The sequence below is a fragment of the Thermobia domestica genome, chromosome 5 (genome assembly GCF_964235325.1).
Source record: "Thermobia domestica chromosome 5, izTheDome1.hap1.1, whole genome shotgun sequence".
NCBI lineage: Eukaryota > Metazoa > Arthropoda > Insecta > Zygentoma > Lepismatidae > Thermobia > Thermobia domestica.
This window is the reverse complement of record NC_137458.1, coordinates 118,368,629-118,382,335: the sequence shown is the minus strand read 5'-3', so window position 1 is coordinate 118,382,335 and position 13,707 is coordinate 118,368,629. Positions and strand designations below refer to the sequence as shown.

General features: G+C 32.2%; 1 protein-coding gene across 2 annotated transcripts in view; it reads left to right on the top strand.

Annotated features, from left to right (window-relative positions):
- LOC145686067 (embryonic polarity protein dorsal-like) overlaps positions 1–13,177 on the top strand; it is an 86,429-nt gene extending 73,252 nt beyond the window's left edge. For both annotated transcript variants that reach the window (XM_081758975.1, XM_081758976.1), the window contains exon 11: positions 1,137–13,177. In XM_081758975.1, the coding sequence (XP_081615101.1) occupies positions 1,137–1,744 (608 nt within the window). In that variant the 3' untranslated portion in view covers positions 1,745–13,177. The remainder of the gene's footprint in view (positions 1–1,136) is intronic.
- Positions 13,178–13,707: the final 530 nt, after the last annotated feature.

The following is a 13,707-nucleotide window of genomic DNA, read 5'->3' as shown; positions in this document are numbered from 1 at the left end:
CTTATACTATTAGCATGTACAAAACTAAATAAAAAATTGGATAGGCAACATCTTTTTGTAATACTACATTTAAATTTTTCGGGTTAATAAATTGCGTTCAATTCCTGTTCTAATTCAATACACAAAAGGGCCCTCGCTCTCCACCTTTTGTGTGCAACCAGCGGTTTTCTCATGAAACAAACAGAAGTGCATGCTACTATTATGTAACCCATGCATGAATACGAATCTGAAAAACACCAATGCAGTTTTAAACAAATCTTTCAGCATCATAGTTCTAAGCCCACATATTTTTCACTAACCTATGACGTCTATTGTAATTAACTTTCCATTTTTCAGTGGTTCAAATACCTTTCATAACCTTGGAATGTATCACCCAATCAGGAATTTACTTTCTTATTTCAATAAACTATTAATATTATTACTATTTCAAACATGGGACCGCTTCAAGCGGGAGCACACGATGAATTTCAGAAAATAGTCCAAACCCAAATTTTATTTTAAAAATCCTATACTTAACCCCGGTTCGCTTTCTTGAAACAAATCCTCGTCATTGGAGTCCAGGGAACCTTCTTCGTCACTACTGCACAGTAATTCATCCATATGATTTTCAGCATCCACGTATGACAATCTTTTTCTCGCACGTGTTCTGGAGTTACTTTCGCCCCATTCAGCCATATTGCCTCGGTACGTTGCATAGACTGTTCTTGCTGAAATATTTTAGTTCCACACGTGTGAGGGGAAAAGGAATTGTAGCGCTTGTGCTGCCATTTATTAACATTTCTTGAAATTTTTCTGCCAATTGAAAGCACTTCAGATGACGATCCACAAGGCACAGAACTATATTCATTTTCGTTCAAAGTGTGGCACAGAACTATATCGCGCCAAGCGCTTTATATATATATATTTTTTAATCTGTAACCATACTTCTAAGACATTCATGCTATGCACTTAACTGAAAAATTATCAGCGAAATCAAGACATTAAAATTCCCATTCATTTCAAGAAGAAAACGGGAATACATTTCCACGTAAATTGACTCAAATTCAAAAGTGATGGCAGTATTCAATGGTAAATTACTGTTATTTCTGTGGTAATCTATCATGTTAGTACTCATTAAATGCTATTTTTCTTTACAGATTCTGGTACTGCTCACACCTTTGGACATGAAAGTATGGTTCCAAGATACAGGATACCATCAACAACGCCACCTCAGCCGTTACCTCCGCAGTCTGTGTCACCAATCATGCAGCCCCAAAGAATGACATCACCACCCCCAGCAGAATCCTTAACTACACTTACACCACCAGTAAATCCTGGATCTACTTTGATCTACACCCCATTCCTGTCACCTGAAGGTGGTGTATCATCATCTGGAATGTTAGATCCAAGTTTTATGGTGAATTCAGGTGTTGGTGTGGGTGCTTCCCAAGCTGTTATGTCAGGGGGTTCCTGGTATCAAGGAACAACAAATTATGAATATCCGTTTAACTTAGAGCCTTCTATAGAAGGAACAAACATTCCAATAGACAACAGCATATTGCTTGACGCTGCAAACTTGTCGGACAGTTTCTCAAGCAATCTAAACCTTACTGATACAGATAACCAGCGTCCTTCACAAGATAGAGGCGGTAGTGTTGTGGAACCCATGTCCACAGATAGCTTTACTAGAATAAGTACGAAAGCTCTTGCTGATCTTTGTGATGTGGATAATACGTACAAAGGAGGTGATAATAATCAACTGTAAAGTGACATCCGTCTTTTCAGGTGCATTATGTACTAGTAACTGGGTCTTGTTTTATCGTAGTGATCACACGCACACACATTCAAATAACGGAATAGTTCATTGAATTGCGTACAACCTCTCAAAAACATATGCAGCAGATGGGAAGTTGGGATGTGTTGAAATTCTCCTTAAATTGTTATATTAAACTAGAAAATTAATAGTTAGAAATTTTGTATGTATAGAATAGATAACACTTCGATGATACACGAATTTTGAAAGTTGCAAGAAGTTCTAAATCAGCCATACTTTCGTAACTGACTGTGATTTCATTTCATTTTAATAGGTACTGAATAATAATTTGCTCCTTTAATTCAATGTTTGTACATTCCGTGTCAGAGTTCTTTTAAAATTTTAACTCAGTTTTGTGTTGAAACATTCTTTCTAAATGTTTATTTCAGAAGAAAAGGTATAACTGAATATAAAATTATAAACTTCGTTAAAGCAGTTTTATAGCTGTACCTCTTAGTCCAGTATACAAAAGAAATCTAATTTTTGTTTATACTTCTTATAAGTTGAATAACTTAAAACATTCAACAGTTTTTTTTTTTTTTTTTAATTATTTTATTACGAACTCACTATATTTACGCTGAAATAGATGATAGATGTGCAGGTTTTCTAAAATTAAATTATCATATTTAAATCCAATAACTACAATGTAACCTTTTCCGATACCATGTTTTATGTATTAACTGAATTGTTTTGCAAGTATGACTTTTCATTCAGAAAGAAAAATCAAGGAATCAAAATGGTAAGAAATGAAAAAAAAATGAACTCCTTAAATTTCCAATTAAAAGAAAATGTTTTCACAATTGCTTTAAAAAGGAGGTAGCTCCACTTTCATGAATTTTCGAGAAACTAGGCAAAATGGTCTGAAAATTTGAAATTGTGAGGTAATTAAAGAAAGTTGTTATAATTAATACCTTGGAACACAGGAACTAACTCATGGGGCTACATCTTTCTTGGATCAAACGGAAGCTAATTTATATTTTAAGATCGCACTTACAACTTAGAAACACCGCATGATGGAGCTACCTTCTTTCTGCAATAAACCCTTCAGTTGTCTATATATTCAAGTTATATCTTTGTGTCTCATTATTCAGTTTCATTATTCTGGTATTTGGTGTAACTTGTCATATCTTGAAAATTTGTTTAGGAAGAATTAGTAGCTTTAACGTGAAGTTAATCTAGTTTTCCTTTGAGAGTGAGCAAAGCCATTAAAAGCAAAATGGTACAATAAATACAATAAATATTCAACATGTAATGTTTATATGTTAGAATAATCTGTTAATGTGTGTTGCTTTTTTGATTTCAATGGAATCTCTCGAGTAAGTTCTTGTAGAGTCCATGGATTTAGAAAATGCAATTAGCAAACGAGGTTGTTTCGACATACCAGCAAGAGTGTATTGAATATTTTTTGTTGAATTTATACTGTATTATTTTGTTCATAATATATCGCGGGTAATTATATCAAGTGAAAAATAGTGAACTCCATATAAGAAATTCGTTACTTGTTTGCATGAAATCTTCAACATATATGAGGCCCTGAAGAGTTTTGTTTTATTACCAGGAAGTATCGGTATGTATATTGCGTAATTGATGAGAAGGCACATAATTATACTGATTGGAAAATTTTCAGTGTTTCCATTCAAAGTCGGTCAGGTTTCTAGAATTGGTATCAGGCATTCCTTGTATCTTCGTTTCCATTTCCGTCCAAAATAATACTTCAGTAAAGATAGACAGTTGTGCGTATATAAGGGGTGTTAAGAGCAAGGAAGGATGTAGGGCTTGTTTCTTTTCTTTTCTCTTTTTTTCCGTTTATTTATTTCCTTTTTGTCTTCCCATCATTATATCCGAACAGAGTTTGACAATCCTGTACATTGTGTATATTACATATTTCATGCTCAATACTAGAAAGGTAGCTTAAAATATCTTGCTTCTCAAAATTTACTATTAAAAAGAATGTAGTAACATTCTTTTTTTCTGTGATTTTAAGGTAAAGATAGATAAACGATCTCTTTCGTTGTAAAATATTGAAATAGAAAAAATATAACATACATAACTTACTTAACTGAATGGTATCATCATACTTCAAACGCTGTAATGTTTATTTCCATTTGTATACATCTTAATCTTTGCTGTTCGATAAAAAAAAATCCACTAATATCGTAGCGAACATCCTCACTTTTCTAACTATCGTGCAATAGAGATGAGTTTATCCGTAAATGTTAATTTATAGTTACTTTCCCCATGTATCAGCTAACTACTTTAAAATGTATTGTGTCTTGTAAAGAGTATGAAAAACGTTTCTGAGTCTGATGGAAATCTTTGCTAATGATGTATACAAAGAAATGCCGTGACTGCTTTTCTTAAGAAATGCATTGTATTAAGTTGTAAGGTACATGTATTGAAGAACATATGATTGAAAACATGTTATGAAACAATAAAATTTACTGCTGAATAAAACCTGGTAATTTAACCAAAGGTACAATCTAGTCTGTGCAGACCGTGTTTCTCTATAAATACAGGTATTTGACAATGGTACTTTATTAGCAATAAGAAAGTATAATTGACTTTTTATACTACTTCACTAGCTGCTGCATACTACATTTACTTAATGTGTGTTACATGGTGTTGCATAATAAATCCAGTTCTTTTAATTGTGCGAGCTTAGGTGTTATGATTTCTGATCATTACAGCATTACTTTTTTTGAAGTTTGTTAAAATACTTCCAGGGGTCTGTAGCTACATTTGCAATGAAATACAGGAAATATGGTTGTGATTTTATATATACATGTATTTATATATGTAGCAAGAGAACAGCGTTTTTATTCTATATTTAAAATGGCTTCAATGAATTTTGAAACACGTGAAAGCACAAGGTCCCAATTCTTTAACGTTTTCAGTGCAAGTAGAGTGAAAGAAGGATGACTTTTGCAAGTACTTGCCGAATATTAGAACGAATTAAATATTTGGTCGTCCTGACAAGCAGTCCACACACAAGGCACTTATTAGTATCGAATTGAATTTTTGCAAATATAAATCGTGGCCATTCGAGTCCAGAAAACATTTTTTTTTTTTTTTTTTTTAACATAAGCAATAAGTAATATTGAAGTTAAAATACGTATCTGAAAGATTATCTATTATTATTAGTTATAAAGTTGTGATATTACTTGAAATTATTTGTAGTCATTTAAATAAAATTTCCAAAAGTTGTTGCAGAACAATAAAAGTGAAACCTAATTCAGTGGAAAAAGGTATGTTTAATCTCCATCGACACACATTGTGAGTTTCTTCAGACACGGCGGCAAGGCAAGCACATTGTGAATGATACCTTAGCAAAATAATTAAGACAGTTTCTTTCATATTTAGCGTATTCTAACAAGAAAAATTATTTATATTTATGTAATAATGAATACACTCGATTTGGTTTAAGTTTCGGTATTGTCTTACTAGATTTCTGTTTGATTGAAACTAAGTAAAAATCAGATCTGACCAAACTAAGAACAAATTTGTTAATAACCTGTTACAGTTTCAGGAATATCGTTGCCCTCATCAAATATTATCTGAAATCAATGTGAGAAAGGAAGAAATCGAAAACTTCGTTATAATCTTCATTAATGCAAATTATCTTGCGTATACAATTCCATTTCCTGTTATCATGATATGCAAGCAATGATAATGTGTCTGATGAAGCCAATGATGTATTCCCGAAATTTTAAAACCGGTTATTAATATATTTATTTATGTTTCGGCCAGATTTTGATTTTAATTATAAGTGTATAACTACCAAAGCCAAAATAAACTGTATATAGTTTGTACTAAGATTTAAATTTGGGTTTAGTTTCAGTAAGTTGGCGTAGTGATGATTGAAAAAGGAATAAATATTTTTAAAAGTTATTTACTTCTTTCCGTAAAGACCATAAGCTTGCAAGAAATGCTTCAAAGAGAATAATAATGCATGTCATTGTCAGATAAGGATAAGAAATAGATGAGTGTTCAAATTTTTATGGACATGATGACAAAAATTTATTTTATATAATATCGAAACATTCATTTTGTTAAATTGAAGGAAGATATTTATCGAGCTAATAGTCGTAATCATGATATGATCCCATCTCCGTCCCTTCAAAATGTTGAGTATTGACCTATTACCTGAGTAAGGTTTAGCATATCAGTAATATATGCAGTTAGCTATCATTTAAGGTGAAGTAAGCTTTTTGCTTATGTGCATGCGTAGAATAGAGTTGAGAAAAAAAAGTATTAAAGAAATTTGTTAGTGGTATTTTTCTGGAAATATATGAATCAATTTCCAGTGGCTACTATATTGTTATATATATACATACAGTGTTATATGTGGATAGGAAAGTAATAGTTGAATTTGTTTTCTAAAAGAAACAACAAAAAGTAAAGCGTAAATGTGATAATTGCAGTCAGATTAGTGTGAGAAAGAAATAAATCTAAGATCTCTATAATCGTCATAAAAGTGAATTATCGCATGTCTGCAGTTCCGTTCGTTATTCTTTTCTATTTTACTTGTTTTCTGTTAGACTTCGAATGCTTAAATTATTTACGTTTGAAACGTTGATACCTCATGCAGAACTTCTTTATTCCGTGAACTTCTAGAAAGTTTTATGGAAGTAGAACGTTATTTACCGTTGTGAATGAAGTAGGAAGTTCACAAATTTACCGTTTGGTTTGACGCAATACTCAGAAGTGTTATATACGAGGGTCGTCCAGAAAGTAAAGAATGTTTTGGTGTGGTTAAATAAAAACAAAATACATCAGCACAAAACTTCATTTATAAAGCCACAGGATCTTCCTTTACTTTTCTATGTAATCACCATATTGTCAAGACACGTGTTATAACGTGGGACCAGTTCTTCAATGCCGATGTTCTACTGATCTGCCGCCAAAGATTTGAGCCAGGCTGTCACTGCTTGCTTGAGTTCCTCATTGTTTGCGAACTGTTTTCCACCCAAAAATTCCTTAAGTTTCGGGAATAAGTGAAAATCACTTGGTGCCAAGTCAGTCAAGACTTTTTCCTTCAGTTCTTCCGTAACAAATTATGACCTCCGTCTCCAATCTTTTATCATGCACACTGGTCCTTCCTTGATTAAACATAGTGCACCATTTCCTCACTGATGACTCGTTCATTGCACTATCACCATAAACATTCTTTATTTGCCTATAAATTTTAATAGGCTTAACTTTTTGCGTGTTCAGAAAACGAATGACACTCCGTAATTTACAATTGGCAGGATTTTCGATTGGCACCGCCATTTTGAATCGCTGCAAAAACAAGTAGCGTGACCGCACAGCACTGAAACTCGGCTCACACTATGGTGAAGGATCGAGCTAACTGAACAGTGGTGGGGAGTTGGCGCCGTGCGCGATGCGCGATCGTTCTTGACTTTCTGGACGGCCCTCATTTGTCTACTGGAGTGAAATGTTGTCCCATATGGTTAGAAAAGTATCCATGAGCATAAAAGAAGTTTTATGATCCCTATTCCTAATTTCTACACATTTTCTGTTGTCATGTAGTTTCAATATTTTCTCTTTGAAGGTATCTGAGAATTATGGCTTTCAATAAAAAAATTTATTATTATTGTGCAATACTTATATCGAAACTTCTTGAAATTCAAAAAGAAATCGCAAGTGGTAATGTTTTTGTATTGATAATAAACTTACTTATGGAGCAAGCGTCATTATATATTTTTAACAAAATAATAAATAAATAGCATATCAATAGCAGCGTATTCAGTAGTGATATTTTCTAATCATCTTTGAAGAATTTTCACAAACTTTTAAGACTTATTTACTTTCTTATTAAAAAGAACAGAATAGCTTGTTAAAATTTTCAGTTTGAATCCAAAGTATTCGTGTTTGGATTAAAGAACGATGCAGGTTTTCATTCTAGTTAACTAAACAAATTGAAAGAATAGCTTTACATGTATAATTTAATGTTATAGTATTCAAGTTCTGTGGAGATATGTTTAGGTATTCAATTGAACAATATGATCAGAACAAATTTCCCTCTGTTTTCTTATCTATACAAATATTTATTTATGTTAAAATGAAAGAAATTTCAGTTATGTTGTTGTTATTTGCAATTACTGTTTTTTTTTTTAAAGAAAAAAAAAACACTAATAAGAAAACTTAAAGGAAATTTGTGTTCTCTAAAAATGAGAATTCTATTCTCTGTATTTTTGTTAATATTGTTTAAATTTTACATTGTCCGTTTCCTTGTATTTGTATTTGTTTGTTTGTAAATAAGTTAGATCATAATTTTATTTGACTTTTAGTTTATTATGTTTGTTAATTTACAGATTTTAAAAAATAATTGGAGTCTTTGTTTCATGATACATCATTATATGCCTTTATAGATTTATAAAAAAAATCCTTCAATTGAAGCATATTATCAGATTTCCCGTTCTCAGTAATGTTCGTATAAGTGAGATTGAACAGTGGAGTCAGATTACTATTACCACTTTTGCGACGTGGGATATTAGGGTAGCATCGCGCCAACTGAAGAGGAAATAGAAAACAGACATACCTGGTAACAGCCATTTACTGAACATGCATATATGATTGGACATAAAGTGTAAATAGCAATGCAGAATCGTCCCAAGTTTGAGTAACCAAGTGTGGCCTCGTTAACATCTTTACTAAAAGTTCTGTCATTGCCACTGTAGAATTAGGTTCAAGCTTTAGATTGTTTCTTATTCAAGCTTTTCAATTCATTGGATTATCGGACTATTTAAATTACAACATGCTGCTTCTTTTGGACGCATCTATTCTTCCTCCTGATAAACGCAAGTCTTAACATGATCAGTATATTCAGTTCAGTGTTACGGTATTCTTTTCTCAGTCACCACAAAGTTGGTTTAGAAAAAGTTTCTCAGACAGCAGTCCTAAGTCATCTTCATCGGTTTAAAGATACAGAGATGAAAGGTGACATATATATATATATATATATATATATATATATATATATATATATTGTAGGAATCATGATATGGTAGTTACCAGAATTGTTAGTGATGTGGTCTTGGCATTCGTAACGTGGGGTCAGGCGACGAGCATATACATGTGTAACTTTATTTTACTTTTCATGTTTCTCTTATTATTACACATATCGCTACATTGGACAGTATGCACATTATTATGGCAGTTATAAACCCATACAATGTCGTCACAGTCTCCCAGAATACCAAAATATGAACAGTATTGCTAAGGAAGTACATGTTTCAATTGATGCAATCTTATGTACATTTACAGAAAATTTAGCTAATATATTTTTTGTATTGCAAAGCTATAACAGAATTGTTCTGTAACGAATGATATGTAAACAGAAGTAACAATGACATTGTTTTTTTTTTTTTTTTTTTTTTTTTTTTTAATAAGTATTTTTCGATACTAAAGAAAAATATGCATAAATACAAGTGTTGAAATAATAGACAAACTACGTACTGAATCGTGATTCCTGTTTTAAGAATGGATAAGAAGTGTCTTGAAGCAAGTTTCTTGTTTTTAGAGTATTAGCGAAGTAAGATTAGATATGCATAGAATAATGTCTTGAAATTATTTTTACCTGTGACTTTGATAAATTAGACTTATCATGTGCTTATGCTTGTTTACATAGCATAGGTGTTTTTCAAACCAACCTTGTTTTCTTTCCTGTTTCTTGTAAAGATAATCAAAAGAACGAAGATGCAGTCAGGTGAGAATATAAACACAAACTATTAAACTTCCCAGGTACTCACGTTTCTGTGTATTTATTTTGAAAAGCACGTGTCTATTACATATAAATACCCAAATGAAAGTCACGCAAGTGAAATATACTTTTGTAAAATTTATATTCTTATTACAACTAAATTCTATCTTATCTACAATTAGAACAGAAAAATCCCAGCCCGGACATAATGCAAATGAAAAGTAATTGTTTAGAATGCAAATACACCAAATAGAAACATCTGACTTCGGAGCTGCAAATAGTTCATCGCCAGGGGGACAGAAAAGGGAAGAATAAAATAACACTGCAAATTGTTACAAAGCAGCCAGCATGTTTTCTCATTTATCGTTTAGAAGTTTGACGTAACAGCTACGAATGAAATCACGGTCGGGGTAGGATTTCAAGGGAGAAGAAAATATTAGGAAAGAAAAGAAGAGAGAAACATAATTTACAGTTATTTCCTGTGGACTGTTTCCTATCTTTTTAATGTTTTCTCCACATCGATCCCCGCTTTTAGTGTGTGTATACGTGTCTTTCAAACAGAACGTAAATAGTACAAAAGGCTATCAGGGTGTTGTTGCCACCGCAATAAAGCAACCGAGCCATATTAATGAAACTTAAAGGATTTATTAATTCTTTTCTGTATAATCACCACATAGAGGAATACACTTTCAAATGATAAGTAAGCTTAACTCAGGCTTCATCGAAAAATCCCTTCGTGGCGTACAAGCCACTGTTATGCAGCTAACCACGTCGTTAATCTGTCCAGAAACGTCGAGTCTTCACCGACTGCTTCAGATCTAGAAGTAAGAAATATTCCTAAAGGCGAGGTCCAGTGAATCAGGGGAAGGGATAACAGTTTGAAACTGCATAACTTGAAAAATTAGATTGTTTTTGTGTGCTTTGCGAGTCTACATTATCTGCTAAGAGCAACAACTTACCTTTCGTTGGCTCGGCGACGTTTCTGCTTCTCAACATAACACGAAATTATAATAATCATCAGTGACGTTTGAGCCGGATCACATCTTTACAAGCCCGTAACAGTGACAAGTTAACTTGCACAGGACTGAAAACTTCACTTTCTATGCGGTGATGGATCATGTGTTTCTGAACAATATTCATAGCTTTGCTCTCAGAGTTGTAGGAATAAACTAGATCTCACATAGTATTAATAAATGTCCGAAAAGAAGAAGGAAAACATTGGAACACCCCATTCCTATTACACAGATAGCACGTTCCTATTGTTAGTTCTGAGAAGTTGACAACGCCCAAAAGTACCCACAGTTGCTTCAGACAGGTACACGTGGTTGTGTAATGGGATATACGCAAGCAATAAGTTATCGTGATTTAGCAATAAATTGCGCCTTTAGTCTTACAGAACGAACCTGTCCTTTTTTCACAGCCCTCCAAAGCAGAAGAGTATATTTCTTCCACAGATTTATCTTCAGTGGAACTACGAGCATATTCGAAATGTTCCTGTGTTATCACAGTACTGAAAGATGAGTATTTCACAACATAAACACTTAATTTTTTTTCTCTTTTAATGGAGAAACTGTCACCACTTGGTATTCAGTCTTGTATAGTTCTGTACCTGTTACCATTGTGAACAACGTATCTCAGAGACGTGGAAAGATAATTACGTACACGTTAGAGTCATAAGATAAACTGCAATAAACCCTGCAAGTTACATTTATGCAACTTAGTGTCTTCTATACAAAGGTAAACCTATAATAACCGTCCCTGTATTATTTTGGGTGCAATAAGAAAATTGTCGCTTTATCTTAATTACTTTCCCATCACTTAGATGTTACGAAACATTTTCAATATTTGAAGAACTGATGTCCTTTTTGACACGGACATAGATGCATACAACTTAAAATCAGGTAAAATAAGTATGGTTTAGCCACAGGAACCCAAGCATGGTTATATGTAAATCAGAAGAAGTGTACTGACATGATAGTTGTGGTCATAAACCTGGGAGAAAAATAAATAGACGCTTTAAATAAATAAATAAAAACTTACCTCGTCTTTAGGGCATACGAGAGAAAAGAAAATGTTTGGCAGGAGTATTGGTTGGCCCGTGTCTAAATAACCGACATATTTTTCTTGACTGTGCCTACTGTTCTTGACCCGATATATTTTTCTTTTCTTCTTTTTCTATGCCCAGAAGATGAGACTACAGTCTTGAAAACTTGAAGTGAGGAAACTTGAGACTTTCTAAGGTGTTTTTATCCATTAGCTACTATATAAGTATCATTTTATTTTGTTTGGATTTTATATGTAAAGCGTGTTCGGCAATTCTAATCCCTTTTTAGCTGTTGTTTTAATTTGAATTTTTGTTACTTGTATCTTTTTTCAAGTTTTCGTTGAAAATAATAGTATTGCTCATAACGTAGTATTTTCTCAGTGTGTAAATGATGGGAGAGCAATTATGATATATTTTTTCTTTACTTGTTGCAAGATTGTTCTTTATTCCAAGGATAACTGCTTTTTTATATAAACGTATTCTGCAATGCAGATTCATAAGTAAATTAGTTTACTGGTTTCATGCGATAATAAATGAAGAACTTGTGTAGATGATGTGAACTTCTAACCTGCTAAAGAATCTTATAATTGTCTGTTTTTGTAGAGACTTCTGTCTGAAAGTCTAAAACCATTATTGAATTGTGCTAAGTGATTGTAAAAATGACGGGGTGATTTTTAAAGATAAGTGGGGTTGATTGCTTCTCAGCTTCTATGGATACAATAAGAAAAAAAAAAAAGTAACATAATGGTGATTTTAATTCGTTTGCTCGTAATGGTTGTGAAGTTCGTAAGCCGGAGTTGTGTGTTTATATCTATTTAGTGGAAAACGTCGATTTCCACATAAACAACATAGTTTCCTATAGTTTTTTTTTTTTTTTTTTTTTTTTTAATTTTTATTTGTATAGAAAACTATGTTCTAAACAATTGAAATCATTAAGAAACATTTGCGATATTATTTAAAGTTTTTTTTTTCTGTTAAAGTGTACAGATTTATAACACAGCAAAAAAGTTGTTTGAAGATTGAAAAGAATATATGTAATATTGTTTTATGTAATGGATTGTTTTGATATATTCGTATTATGTAAAAATGTACATGTTATCAGGTATCAACAAAGTTACTGTACCTGACTGTCATATTTTGGAAAATTGCTCTCTGGAAATGTTTAAACATGTATTATGTACTTAAAAGTATTTTCTTGAATAATACTCAAAATATTATCAAGTGATAACAGTCGTCTTTAAGACTTCTAACGTAGTAAGTGATTTTTTTTCTTTCTTTCTTTATTTGGTATGTGTATATTTTATGAGATGTTTTTGACTGTGAAATTCTAACTTGAAACCTGAGATAGATGAATATATGTGAAGTTTATTGGTTCTCAACAGGCAGTAAAAAGGGGTTGAAATAATCACTGCCTGTGTTTAGTACATGCAATTGCTAGCATGATTGTAAAGTAGCTTTTATATGTAGTGTTATATATATATATAAATATATAGTATTTGTCAATCCTTTTGCAAGGATAATTAAGATGTCATTTGTCCAACTTAGATTGTTGTATTTTTTTAGTACAAATGTTTAAAAAAAATACATATTTCGAGATCATATTAATAAAGCTGTGAGAATTTTTTGTTGTATTATATTTATGAATTTTATTTGAAGATTTTTTTCTCTCTCTATGCCAGCAGGATAAATCTGGATCCATAATCCACAGGGTTTCCGCGTTTTCAGATCCTTCTATTACAGAGAATCAGTCAATAAGTTAAATACGATCAGTTCAACTTATTTTACTGGTAGGTCCCAACAGTTACCAATGATTTCTTAGCAAGCTCCGCAAGAAATCAACCGACAGATCACTCGACACACTAGCAACAAAGCGTTATTGGTAAAATACCTCGACCAGCTGCAACCGAAGTCAATGATGTAAACCAGAAACTTTATTTAAAAAATAAATAAATAAATAAAATGCTTCCCCCATGTTCACTCTGGAATTATTATTTAAATAATTATTATTTTTCTGACCAGAGTATGCATTTCTTTATTAAAAAAAAAATATTTCGTAACAGTTTCCATAACGTAACGTTATCTTCCTCAGACGTTAATATGTATGTTCATATTAATGTAGTAATAGAGATATTATAATATTAAATTGTTGATATTCATTGTTGCTTA